Genomic DNA, 22094 nt, shown 5'->3' on the forward strand with positions numbered 1-22094 from the left:
TCCTCCTCCTCCTCCTCCTCCTCCTCCTCTTCCTCCTCCTCTCTCCATCTTTTTTAAAGTTAACATGGCAGCTAAGGTTTGATGCAGCATTTTAATTTGAGTTCCTGTCATAAAGACCAAGATACCATGTCTCCTTGTTAATTTGCTTGGTGAATTCTTGGAGACAGCTTAGGAAAGAGTTCAGAGGGTACACACCCTTATCCCTCCTTTAGGTGTGAGATGCTGACTGTGTGCTAGTGTCTGTTCTAAGAGCTAGAGGATTGCAGTCCACTGGAACACCTACTTTATCAAAGACCAAGGCTAGAAAGAAATGTTACATGCAACCTATTTCAGAATCAAACTGAGAAATGTTACATGCAACCTATTTCAGAATCAAACTGATGCAAAGGCATGGTGATAGGGGGTCAGGTATTTGAGAGATCTGTGGAGAGAAAGTATGTCATAAAATTCTCACACCATCTTTGTCTTGATTCTGAGGAGCCTCTGCATGTGACTCCTGGCAGTCACTCAAGGCACCATTTTTGAACCAAGATGGTGATGTCATTATCGATGCAATAATAATCCAGAATATAGGTTACCTTGCTTTTTAGAAATAATTATACAAAGACAGACCATTTTACTCTGTTCTAAGAAAGTAAACTGAGTTAACATTCTACCTTGGACAGAGGGATTAAAAGGGTTAGTCATCATCTGATCAATTTAGATTTTATTTTCCTTTAAGGCAAAGCCATTAGACTTGAAACACATGCCAAAAACGACACTCATGGAACCCCTCCTTGTTACTGTTGGGAATCAAACTAATACTCTTTGCCACTAATTTTAATATGCCCATTCCAATTTTCCAAGGATTTGTGGATTTATTAATTTTTTTTTCAGTAAAGCCCATTAATATCCTATTTTCAAGGGTCCTTAAGAAGTCCACAGATATCCATGGAAAATAGGAAATGGCAGAAATAGAACCTTTCTAGAGATGATTCCCCGAGGGAATCCCTGGAAAGCTTTTGTGGCGACAGATCTTTATACTGTATGCATAAGATTCAGAAAATATTTGTCTTATGGGTAGCTTACAGCGACTTCCAGTCAGTTGCAAGGGTTGCTCAGAAGCCAGAAAGAAGCAGTTCTTGTGGGTTTCTGAGCCTTGGAAGCACAGAGTGAATTTGAACATTAAAAATAGCTTACTAGACTTTCACAGTAGAATACAATCTTACAAAATAGTAATCATTTTTAAATTTAAGTGTTACTACCACACAGGGAGGTCACAGGGAGGCCATAGAACAGCTTTGTGGAGTTGACACTCTCCTCCCTAGAGCTCTAGGGATCAAATTCAGGTCCACAGGCATGCAGAGCAAGCATCTCTGCCAGCTGAGCCATCCTGCCGGCCCAGTACCAATGCTTTTCACTTGATCATTACATATGATATATGAGAAATAACTCAGGTAGACGGTATGCTGTTGAGAACAAGTATATTTGACTTTCTTTGTTGTGATGCTGAAGATGAATCCCAGGACTCACATCCTCTTAGCCCAGTGCAAACATATTAATAAATATTACTTATAAAGTTAACTTACAAAATTCTTTAATAGTCATAATATGCAGAAATTAATTTCAAATATCATTTACCAAATGACTTTAATTTAGAGGCCAACATTGTTCCATAGTCAAAATTCAAAATAATTATGATATAATTATTATGTATATATAATTAAATAATATATAATTATTATGGTACATAAATATTGACACAGATTGAAATATAAAGTCAAAGTTTGTCTGTACATCATGTTCTCTAAAAGGCAAAAGTGCTGTGTTCGCTTCACTTAATAATCAATTCATCTGTTTTTATATTTTGCACATGCTATTTAAAGTAAATTTCTGAAGTGATTTTTTTTTTTTGAGAAACAGGTAGTACCTATTAACTGCTAAACAAAATATATAATGTATTGAATCCATATAGCCTTTGTCAGCAGTTTCTAAATTCCTAGCAATAAGCAGTTTTAAGGCATTGATTAATCATATGCAATTTGAGCTGGTGAAATGGCTCAGCAGTTTAGAGCACCTGTTGCTCTCGCAGAGGACTTGAGGAGTAGTTCAGTTCCCCACACTTGTGTTGGGTGGCTCCTAACCTCATGTAAATTCAGCTCTTATGGATCCAACACCTTCTTCTGGTCTCTTCAAGCACTCCCACAGACATGACATGCTCTCACATAGATACCCAGAGATATAAACATAAAATTAAAAAAAAAATCTTTAGGAAAAGCAAAGACACCGTTTAGGAAACAGAATCTAGAATTAATCCCAAGAGAAGTTTTGTTTTTTTTTAATTGAGCATTTCACTTATTTACATTTCAAATGTTATTCCCTTTTCCAGTTTCTCCTCCACAAATCCCCTATCCTATCCCCTTCCCCCTGCTCCCCACCCACCCACTCACTCACCTACTTCCACCTTACCACCCTGGCATTCCCCTACACTGGGGCACTGAGCCTTCACAGGACCAAGGGTCTCCAAGAGAAGTTTTTAAAGTTACATTTTATTTGTGTATTTGGTGGCTGGGGACAGGGAAGCACACACATGCCACAGCAAGTGTGGAGGACTGCTTGTGGGAGCTGGTTCTGTTCTTCATCTATGATGTGGGTTCCAAGGGTCAAGCTCAAGTCCTGGGATTGGCAGGAAACACCTTTAGCCACTGAGCCATATTGCTGGCCCCCAGAGGGAAATTTTAACATTTGTTCTTTTCTTAATAATGACAATTTCTCCTTCTAGCCAGATATCTATGCCAAGAAATAAATATTATGAATAATTCCGAAACTCTTCAGTAGTTAAGAACCCCCCCGAAAGTCCCAGCCCTAACTTGTGAGGACCCCTTACTTGGTCTCTAGCTAGTGAGCACTCCAGAGGGCTCAGAATGTTTGATTGTGAAGAGTTAAGTCTTTACATTATAATGTTGTGGTGTACAGTAAGTGACGCCCTCTGAGACCTGAGCTTAGAGTTTGTATTCAAATTTCAGTTTGTGGCTGAGCTTGGCACTGTAGTAACTTGTTAATGTTTCTGGCCTCCAGTTTCTTGTCTTTAAAGTGAGGATAATTACAAATGATATAAGGATAGAATGGTTTAGTATACATAAAAATCTGTCTGATAGTTCTTGGCACATGACAAGCATTCATTAGCTTCTTTGGCTGATGCCGTTTGTGGTGGTGGCTATCATTCAACAGCCATTCAACACGGGACCTGGAATAAGTAGGCTGTCAGTAAATGGTGAACGTGATTAACCCAATTGCTCTGGCTCCAGACCACAGGGCCAGCACCAATTCTTCTAAAGTGATATAGCAATTTTACTGTGGCCGAGGGAAAAGAGAAGAGGATCAATGGTTACTCCTCCAATGTTCTTTGTGCCTCTGACATGGGGAAGACAGAAGGTGCGGTGACGTGTGACCTAACTCCGACTGACGTAAAAGGACCTGGTTCTCCTGTCTCTGTGGCCTTAAACCATTTCAGCACCATGTCCTGTTCAAGGAACACAAAGGGGTTTGCATAGTGCAACCAGGAAGTTTACAAGAGGCATACTAAGTTTCCTTGGTCTCCTTTAAGATAAAAACATCACAGGTGTCAGATCAAAATCAAGGCTGGCGATGGGGGTGCTGCTCAGGGATGGAATGCTTCCCTATTCTGCAAAAGACCCAAGGTTCTATCCCTAGCACCTCACAAAACTGGGCATGGTTCACACATCTCTTATCCCATCTCTTGTTCAGATGATGGAGGCAGAAGGATCAGAAATGAAAAACAAACAAACAAACAAACAAAATTTAGCTGCATAATGAGTTCAAGGACAAACTAAGCCTGAGTATGTGTAGGGGGAAAGGAGAGAGAGGAGGAAGAGTCTCCAGAGGGAACTAGAAGCAAAAAGAGAGGGGAAGGAAATTTGTGTGACATGAAAGCCAAAGCGGTTTATTTGAGGAGATGAGGGGGGCCACGAGGAGGAGGATAAGGAATGACAGGGACAGTAAGGAAGGGGAATGACTTAGGACAAAGAGTAATGACACATAGCATGAAAGTGCTGTCATGAAACCCATTGTTTTGCATGCTAACCTAAAAATATTAATTAAAATCATGTGTGACAGAGAAGAAATGGGACACTCGGGGAACTCCTCTGTTGTCCTGGTCATGCCTCAAGCTTTTGTGCATGTTACTTGGAGAACAAATTCTAACTGTAGTGTCTTAGATCACTGTTTAGAAGGGAACCCTGTTGGGTGATGTTAAATTGTATGCAGTTAAATACTGCTCTTTTTATGTAAGTCTTTGATCATGTGACTATGTTCTGGTGACTCAAGCTTAATAAATGTGAGTTGAGTGCATCAGTTAAGACACATACACATAATTATGAGCAGTCATAGTTCTTCATTCAATAAAGCCATGACTTGGCAATCTAACAATAATAAGCCTTATTTTTGTCCATATTAAATGTAACTTTTTTTCATATCAGATTGATTTTATTTTCATCAGCGTCAAAGCATTGTGTAGTAAATACTCAGTCTACACAGTTTTACAATGCTCAGGTACCAGACCTTTGAATGGGTTTCTAGGTCTTTGGTGGCATTCGGAGGCTATTGGCTTTCCTTGTCACTCGTGGAAACACTGGAGCTCTCTACTCTGCTATGGTCCGGCTGTGTCTCAATACTAGTTGTGATCTCTTCCATCAGGAGGTGGTAGTGACCGAATAGTGCTTTTCCCTTGACTTTTTAAGTCTTTTTTTTTTTTTTTTGTAGGCAGTGTAGTCTTCTCAGAAATCTTTCTCCTTGGGATCCGTGGCAGGGTTTTCTTGTCCTTATTGGTAGTCTTTTGCACCTTCCCACTAATTTGGAACTGGTCTGATAACTCTTCTTGCCAGCAGGTCTGGTTTGGGGTTGATGGCGAGCTTTCTTGGACTTGGCACTTGAGGTTGATGACTCAACATCTGGTGTAGGATCCTGTGATTTCCTGGTTGCTTTTGCCATACTGAAGCCTGGAGTGGTCTCTAAATGTAATTTTTAACAGAAGAAATTCAGTGAATATATAAAAAAAATTTTAACCTGGAGATACAATGCTGCAAATAAATGCAAATGGTGGGATTGTGGGACATAGGCTCTTCCTATTATGCATTTTAGAAGTTAATAATTGATGCAATGGCTGCTTCGTCTGTTTTGTCTCACATATGTTTTGTTTGGCTTTTAATGTAGACACACAAGCACAAGAATCCACTGTGGGAGGAGGCGTAAACAGGCATTGCTTTTATGGCCTTCAGCCTGATTCAGAGTATAAAATCAGTGTCCACACAAAGCTCCAGGAGCTGGAGGGACCCAGTGTGAGCATCATGCAGAAAACACGTAAGTCAAGTGTCTTCTCCTGATCCCCCTCAAAATAAGCAAATAGTGTATCTATATGGACCTACAGCTTCATCCCGATTAGAAAAATAATAGTTCTTGTTGCCTGGGAGTATGAGCCTTGCACAATTTTCCCCTTTTATCCACCCTGAAATTCTTCACAATGCCCCGCTACTACCGTCAGAGTATTTTCATTTCCATTCTCTATATGTTGCCCCAGGGCCATCTGATGGCAAAAGGCTTGAAACAATGATTTACATTATGATCCAAACGCATAAGAAACATTCATGGTATGTGGTGTGTGAAATCGAGCTTGAGGACAATGCCATCTTATCACAGCAGTGAGGGTGGGCTCAGAGCCAACGTCGTGTTCCAACTGACTGACCCTGGAGTTATTGCCTCCTTAAGGGGTCCTTGTGCTGTTTTTCAAGCTGGCCCCAGATCTGATGCACGGAATGGAAAAGCCAAGTAAATTAAAACAAGACACTTTTTACATGTTCCATGGAATTGAGGGTGCCAGCTTCTTAGAGTAGCCTCCCCCCACCTCCCGCATTAATTAATTAATTAATTAATTAACATCCCAATTGCAGCCCCCCTCCTCCCAGTCTCTTCCTTACATGGCCCCTGCCCCCCCCCCATCCCTCCCTTTCACCTCTGAGAAGTGGGAGGTCCCTCTGGGTACCAATCCACCCTGGTTTCTCAAGTCCCTGCAGCCCTAGTCACACGTCTTTCACTGAGGTCAGAGAAAGCAGTCCAGTGAGGGGAATAGAGTTCATAGGCAGGCAATGGTCAGGGTAAGCATTTACTCCGGTTGTTGGGAGACCTGCCTGAAGATAAAGCTGCACACCTGCTGCATATGTGTGTGTGTAGGGGCTAGGTCTAGTCTTCGTAGAGTCTTTGGTTGGTGTAGTCTCTGGGAAACCCGAAGAGTACAGGTTAGTTGATTCTGATGGTCTTCTTGTGGAGTTCCCCTCTAGGTCTTAACAGTAGCTTTCAATAAAAAGTTCCTGACCCGGAGGCCTCAGCCATCGAAATGGCTAACATAGGTTTAACAGTAGTGAACTGGAGAGTGGTTGTATTTGTAGGCCTAACTCAGGATCTCTAATTTAAATTCAAATTCTAGAGTATGAACATATGAACAGGTAGTAGAAGATGGGCTTTCCTTCAGTTTTTGCATGGAATGTAGAAAGAACTACCACCTTGTATAGATCTTCTAGCCTCCAGGACCATGGAGAAAGAAATCACAGTGAACATACTCCCTTAAAAACCACTGGATGAGCTCAAGTGTTCTATAATTCATCTTTGATTGTCGCACTCAAGCGGCAGAGGTGATGGGATCTCTGTGACTTCCATCCTGGCCAGCGCTACATAGTGAGATGCTTCCATAATAATTGATTAAAGTATAACAAGTTGAATTAACTAAAATTTTAATATAGAAACTTTATTTCACAATAAATGGATCTAACATTTTATACATGTGTTTTTGACATATAATTTATATCATTAAATCTAAGAGCCATTTTTAGTGGGCAACTCAGTTATTTTTAGTACACTGGAAGAGTCATAGAAACATTACTTCCATACCATCTTAACACATTTCCATCATCCCAAAGAAATTTTATCCTTATGTTATCACCTTATGCAACCTCAAGTAATGCTCTTTATTTTGTATAATCCTTTCCTAGACATTTTATATGAATAAAAATATATAGCAGACCACCCTCTGTATCTGCCACCTTTTAATTAGTATGTCTTTGAAATTTACCAAAGCCATGAAATGTATCAGGTGTTATTTTCTTTTCTGGTTGACTGGAGTTATGTCTTATGGATACTCACCATGTAATGTTTGAAATGAACAGGTCTTTGGTAGTATACATGTCTTGGAGTCAAGCATGTTTTATTGGATCTCTATGAGGCCACTTTCAGCCATCATAGTCTTGAGAAGTTCAACACCTCCGAGATTCTTTTTGCTTATCCAGAAAATTAACTTTTGTTTTGTTTTGAGACAGGGTTTCTCTGTGTAGCCCTGGCTGTCCTGGAACTCACTTTGTAGACCAGGCTGGCCTTGAACTCAGAAATCCGCCTGCCTCTGCCTCCCAAGTGCTGGGTTTAAAGGCGTGCACCACCACCGATTGGCTATCTATTTTCTAACCACCAATGGTGGCAGTGAATTCTCAACACCTTTGAGCATCTGTGGAGTGTTTCCACTTGTGTTTTATTGAACACCTACTTTTGTCTTCTCCATTACTTTCTTGGGAGACACAACTATTCACTTCAGAACTACAGCTCACTATCATGCCTTTTCTCTGGACCTTTACTTTAAAATTTTTTAAAAGTATATATTAAAATCTTTGGACGTCTTTCAAAGACAGCTGATATACCCTCCTGATGCCAATCTGCCGGAAGCTTTTAATTTCTGGGTTCTCAGGTTTACAGACTAAGTTCCCTGCTCATGCTCAGTGCTTGTCTGACTGACAGAAACAACTGACTTTGTCACCCTAGTCTATTTTAATCCCCTAACCTTAATCTCACAACTATTAGCTACCAACTCAGGGTTAATCCCAATGGGATCTCTTAGTTTGATGTAAATATTTCCCTGATACGGAAGATATCTGTCTTCTAGTAGCTTCTTCCATCCACTGGCTCAAGTTCAACTTTCTGAAGCACCACAGATCAGGCCTGTTTAGCTGTTATGTGACAGCCTGTCATACGGTTGCTGATAAGGGCCATCTGTGTGCCCTGTAGGGAGTATAAGCATATGGCACCAGGGTGTGTGCTCTTCATACCCAAGAGACTCTTTGGCCAGATGCTTTGCTCAAACAAACTTCCCCTTGATTTGATTCTGATTGAGTTTATTGATGAAACTGAGGATATGTCTCAATCTTATAATTAAAGAAAATGCTTAATAATAAAGATAACCCAAGTCACTTAAAGTGCATAAGCCAGGCTTTGGAAGCAGTTTGTAGTGATCTAAAGAAGGTTTGCAGTCACAGTTTTAGTATTAGAAACTGTCTTTTTGTCTTTTCTCTCTCTCCCTTTTAATTTTAGAATTCTCAAAACAACAGCAGCAGCAGCAGCAGCAGCAACAACAACAAAAACATTTAAGAACAATAGGCATTCATATATCCATAACTGAATGGGAGCATCACATAAAGTGTGTTTTCCCTCCTTCTTTCTTCTCGAAAGACATATTTCTATCACTGTGGTTTCTTCCAAAAATGCCTTTTACTTTACCCACAAATGGGATCCTGCCGTGGTGTCCTGTGACTTGCTTTGTGTCACACAGTAATTACCTCATGGACATTTTCCCTTTATCAGTAACACACAGTTACCTCATTCTTTCGTGTTGACTCACTCATGTCATGGAGCTAATTTAATTTTATTGTATCCCAGATTAGAAGAGAATACAAAATTCATCTCTTCTTATAAAGGAATTCCCTTTAAACATCTGTCAGAGCTTGAACTTCCCCAGCTGTCGGTTGCTTGAAGTTGGAGTTCCCCTTTGTGAATGGGCGTTTCTCAAATATTAAACGGGGATGATGAGAATTTTCTGTTTTTTTTTCCCCTAAATCTTCAGTGTTGGGTATCAATAAAAATGAAAAATAAAATACTATTTTATCTTTACCCACAACTATAGCTAGCAATGGTGCTACAACTTCTTGGTGCTTTGCTGTGAGTTGGCACAAGAATCAGTCTTCTATCTTACTGTTCCCAGGTCATCTGCATGCTGCATGCTGAAAAGATCTGACCACACTCCAGTCCCTAAGTATTTATTCTTGTTCCCCAGAAACGAGAGGCTTTTTCAAGTTGCACACTGAGCAGAATAAAGAGTGAATCACATTTCATTTGTAAGTGGCATCTTTGGAGACAAGGGCTGTGAAGGATTAGAAGTGTCAGGGACAAAGACTAATGGTCAATGCTTAGGCAGAATGGAAATGAGGTTCACTGTCTATGTGAAAACAGCCAGGACCTACATCTCACCAGAGGGCCAGGATTTCTGCCTTAAATCACCATCAGAACCACTTTGTAGTTGGCAGTTTGATTACATTGACTCCTGCTGGGCAGCCTGAATGGGGGCAGAATACATTTCAAGGCTGTAGTGTGTCATGAAAGGATGGATAAAGCCAGTTTTCACTGGCTGTGACTAGTTTATAGCAGTCATTAGATCGTCAAAGAAGGCCGTTATCAACATCACTGATGATGACGTTGAATAAAGACTCACTGTATCACTTCCCTCCAATAGATGAGATCACTCATGAGTACTCTTTATCCCTTTCCTACATAGAGTCACTTCCCACGGAACCACCAACTTTTCCTCCAACCATCCCACCAGCAAAGGAAGGTAAGAGAACAAGAATGACAGTGTGATTCTAGATCCAGTGTTTGGCGTGTGTTAGTTCATTCAGTGAAAAATCACGGTGGATGCTAGAGAGACGGCTCATCAGGAAAGAGCACACGTTGTTCTTGCAGAGGACCTGAGTTCGGTTCCCAGCACCTACATCAAGCAGCTCACAACTGTAACTCTAGCTCCAGGGTGTTTGATGCCAAGCCTCTGTCCCCCCCCCCCCTGGAGATTGCATTCACACAGGCCGACTCCCATGTACAAGTACATACCATTTCAAAAATCAATTAAATACAAATTTTAGAAGAAAACCAAGGAATTAGTAGAAATTATTTATTGTCTTACCTAATTTTCTCCTTAATGTACATACATAGCGTATCGAACCATGACAATTAAAAAAATCATTTAATAATAAATTTCATACACTTGAATTTTTCCTACAGACTTGCTCAATATTGACTTCGTTGAAAATCTCAGAATAGAGAATGCTCACCAAGCTTCCTTAGTTAGTTAGTTAGTTAGTTGGTTAGTTAGTTAGTTGTTACATAGTGTGTATATGAAAAGCTAGTGTATGATTTTAAAGCAAAGGGGAATGCTTTCCAGGTTACTCTGAAATGCCTCTCCAGCTTTTAGCCTCAATGCAGCAGCGGGGGCTGCCAAGGTAATTATTTAAGTTTCCAAGCAAAGTGGTGATCACTGATTTTCATCCCATCAATGAGCATTTATTAGTGTGGGGCAATTAGTGCTTGATTCCTTCTTTTTTGCTTACTTTCAGTATTATAAGAGAAATGGGTAATGCAGATTATTGTGTCAGTGGTATGAGTTATAAAAGAGAAACTGGACTATGATAGCTCAAGAATGAGAACAATCAGTGCTGTGGTTGGTGAGTGACTGCTAACCAACAATCTTGAGAGATAAATAGTGGAATGCACAATACTCGAGCAACCCATTGTGTGTCTGGGGAACCATCAATACTTTAACAGTGCACAGAGTAAAGAGTAAAGATAGCGTTACGAAGGGTATTGTATGTGGCATAAGGATAGGCTTTATCCTTTAAAAATATGATGCCACAAGAAGGTCAGTTAAAGGAAAGATGACCTAATAAAATCTTTGCTTAGAAAAAATAACTTTGGGCCAGGGAGATGGCTCAGTTGGTAAAATTCTCGAGTAAAAACATAAGAGAAGCTGGGTTTGGAATCGTAGCATCAGCATAAAAACTGGGCAAGATACACAGAACCCTGGGCAGATTATTTGAGCTTGTGGCCCAGCCAGGCTCACAAAAAATGGCAAACTCAATTTCTAATTCAGTGAGATACCCTGTAGGTGGAGAGTGATACAGAAAACCGCTGGCACCAACCCCAGGGCTCCTTATGCATTGATACGCATACACACGCACGAGCACATGTATACACAAATGTTAGTTCATAGTGCTCACATCTGGGTTAGACTGTTCATGCAGCTCCCCCAATGTAGCCAACATAGCACCGTCTGGTACTGTCAAGGTAGCCAGTAGGAGGGAAGCATCCTGGTAGTACAAGTATGATTTCTCTATGTCCTGTGGCCAAAGTGTGTGGTGTCTTCAGCAATGTGTCCTGGTGCACAACCATGAGCTATGGGATAGCCTGTATTATTTTGGAGATTTCCAGGATACCTTTGACCAACAATGGGAGAAGAGGTATCCCCCATCTGGCATTGGGATTTTTATTTAAAAGCCTAGAGTATATAAAATTTTATTTTCAGAGTTATCCTGGATACTTATTACCCAAGTTAGAAAAAAAAAAGGCTTTAAGAAAAAAATGAAAACAAAACACAGTCTTGCATCCTAAATGTAATTTCTCCGTGCATGTTGATGAGTTTCGTTTTATTCTAAGCAAATGATTCATTAGTAAAGTTTAAAATACATTTTGCTTTCATTTTGAAGATGAAATGACATCCTGTTTATAATGACAAGACTCTAATCCTTTTTAGCCTTAGAGTCAGACTGTGAATCTTTAAAATCATGTAAGTCACACGAAAGTCATGAAAATAAAGCTTGGCAGCTCCTCACTGTCCCTGAGTGTGACCTCCCTCAAGGGGGATTTATCTTACCTTATAGACAACTGAAAGGAGTCAGGCTCCTAGAATAAGAACTGGGCTGTTGTTTCTCAGAAAGTAGAAAGGCAAATTATCTCATAGACTGTTTGTATGGAACTGAACTACGATGAAAAGATTGAGATTACTGAAGAACAAGTTGTGTGCTTCAGCATACTACACAGTTAATTGCAATAATCCACAGTAATAGCCAGAAAGGAGACAGAAATAACAAGGAGCTGCCCAAAGGGGACTTTGAAAGGGGGCTTTCAATGGAGAAGGATTTGGGTTATATTATTGCATGGCTTTTTATTATGTTGCTACCCAATAGTAACCACTGGTGGTGGCTTTCTTCTGCTAGTATTAATGTTTATTGATTGATTGATTGGTTGATTGATTGATTGGCATGTGTCAGTGAATGATGAAAAGGCCTAGAAAGGATTTTTGAGTAACATAGGAATTAAAGTTTTTTGCTTATGCTTATTCACAATGAATTGTAGACGTTCGAAAGACAGGGTCTCATGTAGGTTAGGCTGGCATCAAACTTGTCAATAGCTAAGAATGACCACGAACTTGTGAACCTCCTGCTTCTGCTCCTCCAATGTCAGGTTTACAGACATGGGCCACCGCACCCAGTTTCATGTGGTGCTAGGGATCAAACGGAAGGCTTTGAGCATGCTGAGTGGGCAGCTCTAGCTACTGCACCACATCCCCCACCCAACTTGTAGTTTCCCTGATCCCACTGTATCACGTCCTCTTCCCAAGCTTGGCCCCTCTGCTATTAATTCGGACTCAAGAAGCACAGCGTGCAGTATGTGCAGTGTGGTTGCATAGACTTACGTTTTGTCGGTGACTGTTGGATAGTGCTTGCTGTTTGCTTCAGTCTCTCCATCCCTTTCACCCTCATTTCTCCTACCTCTCATTTTCATTCTTTACAGTGATTGCTGGATTTATTTCTCTTCCTGTTCTCACGTGCTCAGTAGATGCTTTTCAACCATCAGTGGGAGCTCTGGGCACGGAAGGGAAATGGTGGTACAGTTTTAGGAGCACAGAAGGTGGATCTTAATATCTTAAGCTTTTCCTTTTGGAAAGAGATTTTAGTTACCAGAAGGCAATGGTTATCTGTCTTCTGGCTTCATAACGATGTTATTTTCCTCTAACCCCTGACTCAAAATATATTCTTGGTCTTCAGTGTGTAAAGCTGCCAAGGCAGACCTGGTGTTCATGGTGGATGGATCTTGGAGCATAGGAGATGACAATTTCAATAAGATCATCAATTTTCTGTATAGCACTGTAGGAGCCCTGGACAAGATTGGTGCAGATGGAACTCAGGTAAGGCCAGCCAGTCAGTCACTGCATTACCCCGTGCATTTAGATGTTATTCTTAGTCTCTTACCGCGGTCACATGTCAGGGGATGTAATCGAAGAACTGGGATGATAGAATGCTGATGTTTATAGGCATGTCCAACCTGTAGCTTATGGGATGCATGCATCCAGTATGACTATAATGTAGCCCAACAGATCTGTAGATGACAGCCTCATATTTCAGTGTCAGTAAGTTGGACGTCCCTGCAAGAGATACTGAGGTCAGCAAATTAAAGATGGTAGGCTAGTAGGGGGTACTTATTTTATATTAAGGCAGAGTATCTCCTTTACATATAATATCGTCCTGCCATCAAGGGTATGGCAGTCTTGAAAGTAGGGGCCAGGCTATGGTCGCACATTTTAAGGATCATGCAGAATGTGAAACCACTCCATTCATTCGACAGATACTCATAGTTCTGTGGATCAAAATAGGAAGCAACCAACTCAAAATTGTCCCATAGTGTCACAGGGATAGACGCAAAACGTAGGAAATGAAGATGAGTGAGGTCACAGGTTTTGGAGAAGAGCATACTTGGCTTCATCTGCCTGCTTTGCCAATGAGCACGTGTGACCTTGACCCCCTTACTTGATTTCACATGCCTCGGTTTTCACCTTTGTACAGTGGGTAGAATCATAGTAAATACTTTATATTTGTGTCGCAGGAAGCTCTTCTAAAGAATACAACCCTGATTCTGTGTCACAGCCAGTAACCAGATTTAGGAGGTCAATTTTTACTTATTAAATGAATTGGCAAAAGCCTTACAGCCATTAGAAATAATTTTTTAAATTCTAGTTATTATATTTTTGGTTGTGTGCCTAGCCTTTAACAGCTGAGCTATCTCTCCAGCCCCAAATTCTAGTTCTTAATAAGCACCTGAAGTTTAATTTTTCTTCAAATTTGATATTTGATCTATTGAAAACTTCAAGAGAGGATTGGGATAAGGAAGAAATTTAAACTATGGATGTGACAGTGCTTCTGTGTCTTCTGACCCCGTGCAAGTCCCTACTGTGTAAAAGTGGATTCACCCTGTCTCTCCAGGTGGCAATGGTTCAGTTCACTGATGACCCCCGAACAGAATTTAAACTTGATGCTTACAAAACCAAAGAGACCCTTCTTGATGCAATTAGACACATTTCCTACAAAGGAGGAAATACTAAAACAGGTAAGACCCAAGCAGACCTTGACAAAACAATGCCCAGCGAAAGCTCACGGTGATCATTAAGAATTTGAGGGTCACTTTGTTACGAGCCTGACTGATTTGTTTTGGCGTTAAGTGCGGAATCACACATGCGGCACAGGTACCTTGCCCTTGTGTTGCAGCCTCAGCTCCCAAGACACATAATTTTCAATTGCTTTCGTTGATGTGACAAGTTTGACCCACTCTTTTCAGCCCAAGAAAGCACGTGAAGGAGTGCAATGGAACTGTCGATTCTTTGTTTCAGGAAAAGCTATCAAGCATGTTCGGGATACCTTATTTACTTCAGACTCAGGGACACGGAGAGGCATCCCAAAGGTCATCGTGGTTATAACTGATGGACGGTCGCAAGATGATGTCAACAAAATCTCCAGGGAGATGCAGGCAGATGGTAAGGTTCTTATCTATCTATCTATCTATCTATCTATCTATCTATCTATCTATCTATCTATCCACCATCATGGCTAGGGAGAACAATGCTGGTGCTAAGCACACATTCCTATCTACTTAATTAAATATTCCCTAGTGTATAATGCAGATTTCAAAAAAAAAATCACATGCCTAGACAATTCTGTAATTAGGTGCTTTTATTAAAGAAAAAGCTGTGATTTATCACAGCAAGTTTTCTTGTCTAGGGAACAGCAGCAACGAGTTACAGTAATATTGAATGGACCACTCTGAAGGGCTATCTCCTAATCTGTAAAATAAATGTTCTCACAGGATGGTCGCGAAGGTTCCGTTATATGATATATGTGTGATGATTTGTTTGAATTATGGATTTGACATAATCTAGAATCAGCTACAGAGGGAGTCTCTGCCCAGTGAGAGAATGTCTAGGTTAGGTTGGCCCTCTCGAATGCCTGTGAGGGGTTTCTTAGTTGGATTAATGGAGGTGCGACAGCCTACGTTGCTTATGAGTGGCACTATCTCCTGGGCTGAGCCCTGAACTGAAAGACAGCTGATCTTCATCAGCATCCGTGTAGCCACTACTCTCTCCCTGATGATGGATGTCGTGGGACAAGTTCCCTTACCCTCTGGCTGCTGTGACTGCCTTTCCATGATGGACCTGAAACTGTGAGCCAAGACAAATCCCTTCTCCCTGAATCACATTGGTCAGGATGTCCTTTTATAGGAGACAAACCAAAATGATATACTTAGCAACAGCAATTTAATGCTTGCCTGCCAGATTTTACATGGTGACCCAGTTTAGATTGCTAGGCCTTACGTTGTACTTTTGGAGGGAAAAATTTCTATTTAAGTAGCACCTCATGCTATAGATGTCAGAATAAATATTAAAAGTATGCAACTGTAAATACGTTACTCAAATGAGAAACATTTGAGCTAATGTATCAACGGGGGCTTAGCTTTATTGCTTTTTTTTTTTAATGAAAAATTTCTTGGGGGGGGATGATGGAATATTTCTCACATAATGAAATTGCACATTAAGAATTCTGATGAACATGTAGCAGAAGATGGCCTAATCGGCCATCACTGGGAANAGAGGCCCCTTGGTCTTGCAAACTTTATATGACCCAGCACAAGGGAAGGCCTGGGCCAAGTAGTGGGAGTGGGTGGGTAGGGGAGCAGGGGTGGGGGGATATAGGAAACTTTCGGGATAGCATTTGAAATGTAAATAAAGAAAATAAAGAAAATTTTGATCAACCTTAAAAAAAAAAAAGAATTCTGATGAACAGTAGAGAAAGAATTAACCACTCCTAGTGGGCTTTCAAAAGGAGCACATTTCAGTCATTTGGGCATCAGGCATCTTGCACTGAATTCTGTGAAGTTTAAAGTATTCAGAGGTCTGCTCTGTGCCCGTTGTAGGTTTCAACATCTTTGCCATCGGTGTGGCTGATGCCGACTACTCGGAGTTGGTTCAGATTGGCAGCAAGCCCAGCTCACGGCACGTCTTCTTTGTGGATGACTTTGACGCCTTTAAGAAAATTGAAGATGAATTGATTACTTTTGTCTGTGAAACTGCATCAGCAAGTTAGTTCTTGAGAACTTGTATTCATGAGTGTGGGTTAAAAAAATCTAAAATATCTAACACCGGTTAAATAAGGAGTCCCATCTAGAGCTGAGGGAGAATGATAGGCTCTCAGCACTGGTTGTCACTCACGTGTTACGTCCTGTGGTTTTGAGAGTATGAGATAAACATTCTCTCTCCTCCTTTTAGGGAGGTTGATGAAGGTCTTCCCAGGTTGACACTTTGAATTAACCACAGGAGTGTGAGACAGGATGATTGAAGAGAGTTTGGGACACTTAGTATCAGCCCGAGTTACACAGCAAGACCCTGTCTTAAAAACAATGCGGAGCAAACCAAACCAAACCAACAAATGTGGAAATAGATTTCAAAGACGTCCTGATCAAAACTTGTCTCAACATGTGCTTTCACATGACACCCATTGGTTTAATGGAGCTAGGAACATGGTTGGGAGCTGTCACCCTTTGATTCTAAAAGAGGACATTAGAAAACCACAGCTGCATCATATTGTCGTTAACTCACAGGTCTGGGGTAGAAAGCTAGGGAAGGTTGTATTAATTTCCTGGGCCCATAACAATGAGGCCATGGATTTGGAAGACACACGAGCTATGGTTTTACATTGCTTGCTTTGTTTTTCAGCCTGCCCAATGGTGCACAAGGATGGAGTTGATCTTGCAGGTATGCATTATGGGTTTTCCCCCCTATTTTTCTTCTATTCATATGATATATTTTGATTCTGGTTTCCCATTGCTGACTCTTTTAAGACTATCCCTCAGCCGGGCGTGGTGGCACACGCCTTTAATCCCAGCACTCGGGAGGCAGAGGCAGGTGGATTTCTGAGTTCGAGGCCAGCCTGGTCTACTACAGAGTGAGTTCCAGGACAGCCAGGGCTACACAGAGAAACCCTGTCTTGAAAAACCAAAAGAAAAAGAAAAAGACTGTCCCTCTTCCCCTCCCATCTGAAATCCACACCTACTCTGTCTCTCATTAGCAAACAGGTAGCCATCTAAAAATTATGATAAAATAAAATAAAACAATAAAACCAAACAAATCAGGCAAATAGGACCAAACAAACAGGAGAAAAATGCAAAGTCAAAGCCCAAGAAACACGTATAGCTGGAGAGACACACATTTGCACACACAAGAATCTCATGAAAACATAAAAACAGAAGCAGTCATTACCCTATTTTAAATACAAATGTTGACTGATGCTTGTTTGTGGTCGATCGACCTGTTGTTGTTTAAATATTTAGTATGAAACTTTACATTTTTAAAGCACCTGTTTGTTCTTATCCATTGTATCTGTCTCACCACTGTAGGATTTAAGATGATGGAAATGTTTGGTTTGGTTGAAAAGGATTTTTCTGCAGTGGAAGGAGTATCTATGGAATCTGGTACCTTCAATTTGTTCCCGTGCTATCAAATCCATAAGGATGCTCTGGTTTCCCAGCCAACAAAGTAGGTTTGCTTTGCAAGATATATCTCAATATAAAGATTGATGTCAATTTGTAATTTATTATAATAGTTTATGGTAAGATTTTCTATGATGTTTAGAGCAAATGATGTTTATAGTTCTTTGTTTAGAAACAGCCCTGGGGCTGATAATTTGGCTCAGTTTGCGGTTAAGAGCACTAACTGCTCTTTCAGAGGACCTGGGTTCAATTCCTAGCATCCACGTAACAGATCACACCCATCTGTAACTCCACCTCCAGGGAATCTGGTGACCTCTTTTGGCCTCTCTGGGCATTAGGCATTCATGTGTGACACAGAACTACATGCAAGCTAAACTCTTACACACTGAACATAAAATTTTTTAAAAAATTAACATAAATCATCCACCCCATTCTATAATCCTGGTTGAAGTTTGTCATATTTTCATCTGAAAAATACGTAAAAGTAATTGATGCTGACCTAGCAACACAGTGGACCATAAATCATCCTAAATCCTGATGTATGCAAACTCTGGAGCCCCTTAACGTCTCTGAAACTCTGAAGTGGAAACTCAGAGAAGCCAAAGACGTGAGGTAAATTCCCTAGTTAAAGGCAGGGACATGATTCAGAGATGAACGTGCTTGTCCTGTAAGCCTGATGAGCTGAGTTTCAATACACGGAACCCATGAGAAAATATGGATGTAGTGGTGTATGTCTGTAACCCCAGCACCCCTTGAGTGAACCAGAAGGAGGAAATGGGAGAACACCCCCAGAAGCGGGGGAGCCGGCCTAAAGCGGTGATCTTACAGGGATAGATGGCAATCTCCCTTTGTTTTCCAAAGCTTCTCTAGTGAACATGTGTTACTTTATGGTCAGAGGATGACTTTGTGTCCAGCGTGAGACAATGAGGCATTATTTTCATCCCACGGCCAGGTATCTGCACCCAGAAGGATTGCCTTCTGACTATACAATGACTTTCCTGTTCCGGATTCTTCCTGACACGCCACAGGAGCCATTTGCTCTTTGGGAGATTTTAAATAAAAATTCTGAGCCGCTAGTTGGGATCATTTTGGACAGTAAGTATATTTATGTGTGTAGCAGTTGCTGTATACCTGATGATGCATGTGGCATGTCATCTCATCATTTCATGTTGCAACACCACTTAGGTAGTGTAAAAATAACAAACAGTGAATTATGAAATCATTGACTCGTTCATCTATTAACCTATTCTCTCAAGAAATGCCTCCTGGGGGCTGGAGAGATGGCTCAGTGGTTCAGACCACTGACTGCTCTTCCAGAGGTTCTGAGTTCAATTCCCAGCAACCACATAGTGGCTCACAACCATCTATAATGAGATCTGATGCCCTCTTCTGGTATGTCTTCAGCTAAGTATATTCATATATATAAAATAAATAAATGATTCTTAAAAAAAAAAAAAAAAACAAGAACAAACAAACAAATCACTCCCTGAGCACCGGATTGGTGCCAGTGTTAGGCACAAAGTGGTTGTCAACCTATGGGCTGTGGCCATCGGAAAACATGTATTTCTGATGGACTTAGGAACTGGGACACCTATCTGAGGAAGATCCATCACAGGAACCTTTGCCATGTCCTGTTCTGAAGCGTAGCACACAGTGCTCAGCTTTTAATTCATGTCTCTGAAGTTATTGAGTCTCACAATTATAATGAAGCTAGAATCCAAAACGTGAAAAGCACAACTACCTTCCTGCAAAGGAGACTAGTCTGATCTCATTTCCAAAGGAAATAAAGAGAGGTTTCATGTATAGAAAGCAATCAACAGCTAAGCATAGTTCGAAGGAAACTTTCTGCATGGATCTGACAACTAAAGAGAATCTACATACAGAAAGGGGTTAAGTCATTAATTCCTTATATGTCCTAGGCTCAAAAATAAAGAAGTCTTAAAATGACTAAAATTAGTTTGCTCCTTGTCCTGGTTAGCTTTAACTGTCACTGCGATACAGCATAGAGTCACTTGAGAAGGGAGTCTTAAATAAAGGACTGTACAGACAGGATTGGTCTGTGAGCCTGTCTGTGGAGGACTGTCTTGATTGGTAATTGATACTGGAAGGTCCCGCCCACTGCGGGCAGCTCCTTGCCTAGGCAGGCAGGTGGTCCTGTACTGTATAAGAACTAGATAAGCATGCATCTGTTAGCAAACCAGCATCAAGCTGCGCCTCCCATGGCATCTTCTCGTCTCTTTGGTTGTGTCTTGGCCTGAGTTCAATGATAGACTTGTGACCTGTAAGCTTAAACAGCTTTTTGCTTCTCTTGATTGCTTTTGGTCAGAGTGTTTCTTACAGAAACACAATAGAAAGAAAACTAAAATACTACACTTAAAAGCAAAGTGAAAATTAATCATTAGTGTAAGCAAGCACTGTTGCGAGAAGGGTATTTTTATTTCTCTCTTTATTTTTATTAAACTATTTTAATTTATTTACATTCCAAATGTTTCTCCCCTTCTTGGTGCCCCCTCCCAGGGCTTTTCACCCCATCCTCCTTTGCCTCTGAGAAGGTGCTCTCCCACCTACCTACTCCCGCACCTACCCACTCCCACCCTGTTTTTATTCTTAATAACGAAGTATTCCTTGCAAGACAAAGGCCTGAACATTAAGAAGCCTTTGTTTGTCTGTTCACAATAAAGGAGACACCTGTGTGGCAACACTTCCTGTCTTGGGGAAAGCTGGTGTCTGTGGTGGGCTAGTAGGACATAGTAGGACAAAGTGCTTAGTTTAACTTTCTTTCCTAATATTATTGATAATGTCCTCTCTCATTATCTTCTTTTACTCTAAGTGTTGATGGCATCTCTCAAGAGGTGGTGTGGATAAGAGGTTAGGCAAAGAGGTGTAAGGGAAGGGCATATGTAGGTCCCTGCTCTCCCCCTCAGCACACATCATTAAGTCAGCTACGCTAGCACCTGAGAACCTGTAGTGAGCTGTGGACTGTTCGGTGTCTCAGCCCCTTACATTGTTTTAGATGTGCTTCCAAAAGAATGCATTCACTATTTTCTGTCGAGCTGCATTTTAGGGAAAAGTTACTCACCTTTTAAAACTTTTCTTTATTTGACTAGATGGTGGGAAAACTCTAACTTACTTCAACTATGACTACACTGGAGATTTTCAAACTGTCACTTTTGAAGGACCTGACATCAGGAAAATGTTTTATGGAAGCTTTCACAAGGTAAGTGAGGCTTCACATAATGAAATGATCAATTCTGTTATCTGTCAGGAAGAGAAGTGACAGAAATGCATGTGTGTGTGTGTGTCGGGGGTGGGGCGGGGGGGGGGGGGGGGGGGGGGGGGGGGGGGGGGGGGGGGGGGGGGGGGGGGGGGGGGCGGGGTGGGGAGTGGTTGTTTTGTTTTTTAAGACTAGGTTTTTCTACATTGCTCTGGCTCTCCTGGAACTCACTTTGTAGACTGAACTGCCCTCAGACTCATAGAGATCCATTAGCCTCTGCCTCCTGAGTATTGGGATTAAAAGGCGTTCTCCACTACATTCAGCTCAGAAATGTATTTCTGAAACTTCATGAAGCTTTGGATTTCAAAGTTTAACTGGAGTAAGAATTACTTCCTTTAAGACTTGATAATGACATCCAAGACCCTAAGTTAGTAGTTCTCAGATGAGACACCGACCTGTGATTCTTAGCAGGTTCTCATGGGATATAGTGACAGATTTGGTCCAGATTTCCCCTTGGAGGAGAAAGCACCGCATTGCTAAGCAACTAGTGCTCATTTGCCACATTACACAATATAACTCATAATGTGTAATATACTAAAGATATCTGGTTGGGAGAGTGACACAGCTTAGTGTGGAGGTGCACTTCGCACCAGGTATTGAAGGGTTAATGATCTGAGTTTGATCTGTGGGACCCATGTGAAGGATGGAAGGAGAGAGCTGACTCCACAAAGTTGTTCTCTGACCTCTACACAAACTATTGAACACATATATGTGCACATGTGTGTGCATGCGTGCGCGCACACACACACACACACACACACACACACACACACAAAGAGACAGAGACAGAGGGAGAGGATTGTTGGTCTTCCTGGCCAATTGGAGCTTTCTATGGTTTTTTTTTTTTGGCATCTTTACTGCATATTGTATAATTAAAAATAATTACATATGAAAACTTAACTTTTTTCTTGTTGGATAGGATTACATACCTATATATATATATATGAAAAGTGTGTGTGGGGGGTAGGGGTTTACAACTGAAGGTTTACTAATTAAAAGTTCCACTGACACCTCTTTGAATTCCACTAGAATCATGGGTGAGTCTGTTCTTGGTTGTGTAGAGCAAATTGCAAAGCAGCCAGGGAACACTGTAGGG

General features: G+C 41.0%; 1 protein-coding gene across 4 annotated transcripts in view; it reads left to right on the forward strand.

The window, feature by feature from the left end:
* Col14a1 (collagen type XIV alpha 1 chain) overlaps positions 1–22094 on the forward strand; it is a 215110-nt gene that overhangs the window by 123047 nt on the left and 69969 nt on the right. For all 4 annotated transcript variants that reach the window (XM_029548078.1, XM_021216500.2, XM_029548079.1 and 1 more), the window contains exons 24-33: positions 5212–5358; positions 9641–9697; positions 12960–13099; positions 14172–14295; positions 14576–14719; positions 16153–16317; positions 16952–16990; positions 17632–17770; positions 18677–18819; positions 20832–20941. In XM_029548078.1, the coding sequence (XP_029403938.1) occupies positions 5212–5358; positions 9641–9697; positions 12960–13099; positions 14172–14295; positions 14576–14719; positions 16153–16317; positions 16952–16990; positions 17632–17770; positions 18677–18819; positions 20832–20941 (1208 nt within the window). The remainder of the gene's footprint in view (positions 1–5211; positions 5359–9640; positions 9698–12959; positions 13100–14171; positions 14296–14575; positions 14720–16152; positions 16318–16951; positions 16991–17631; positions 17771–18676; positions 18820–20831; positions 20942–22094) is intronic.

This window comes from Mus pahari, chromosome 17 (genome assembly GCF_900095145.1).
Source record: "Mus pahari chromosome 17, PAHARI_EIJ_v1.1, whole genome shotgun sequence".
Taxonomy (NCBI): domain Eukaryota; kingdom Metazoa; phylum Chordata; class Mammalia; order Rodentia; family Muridae; genus Mus; species Mus pahari.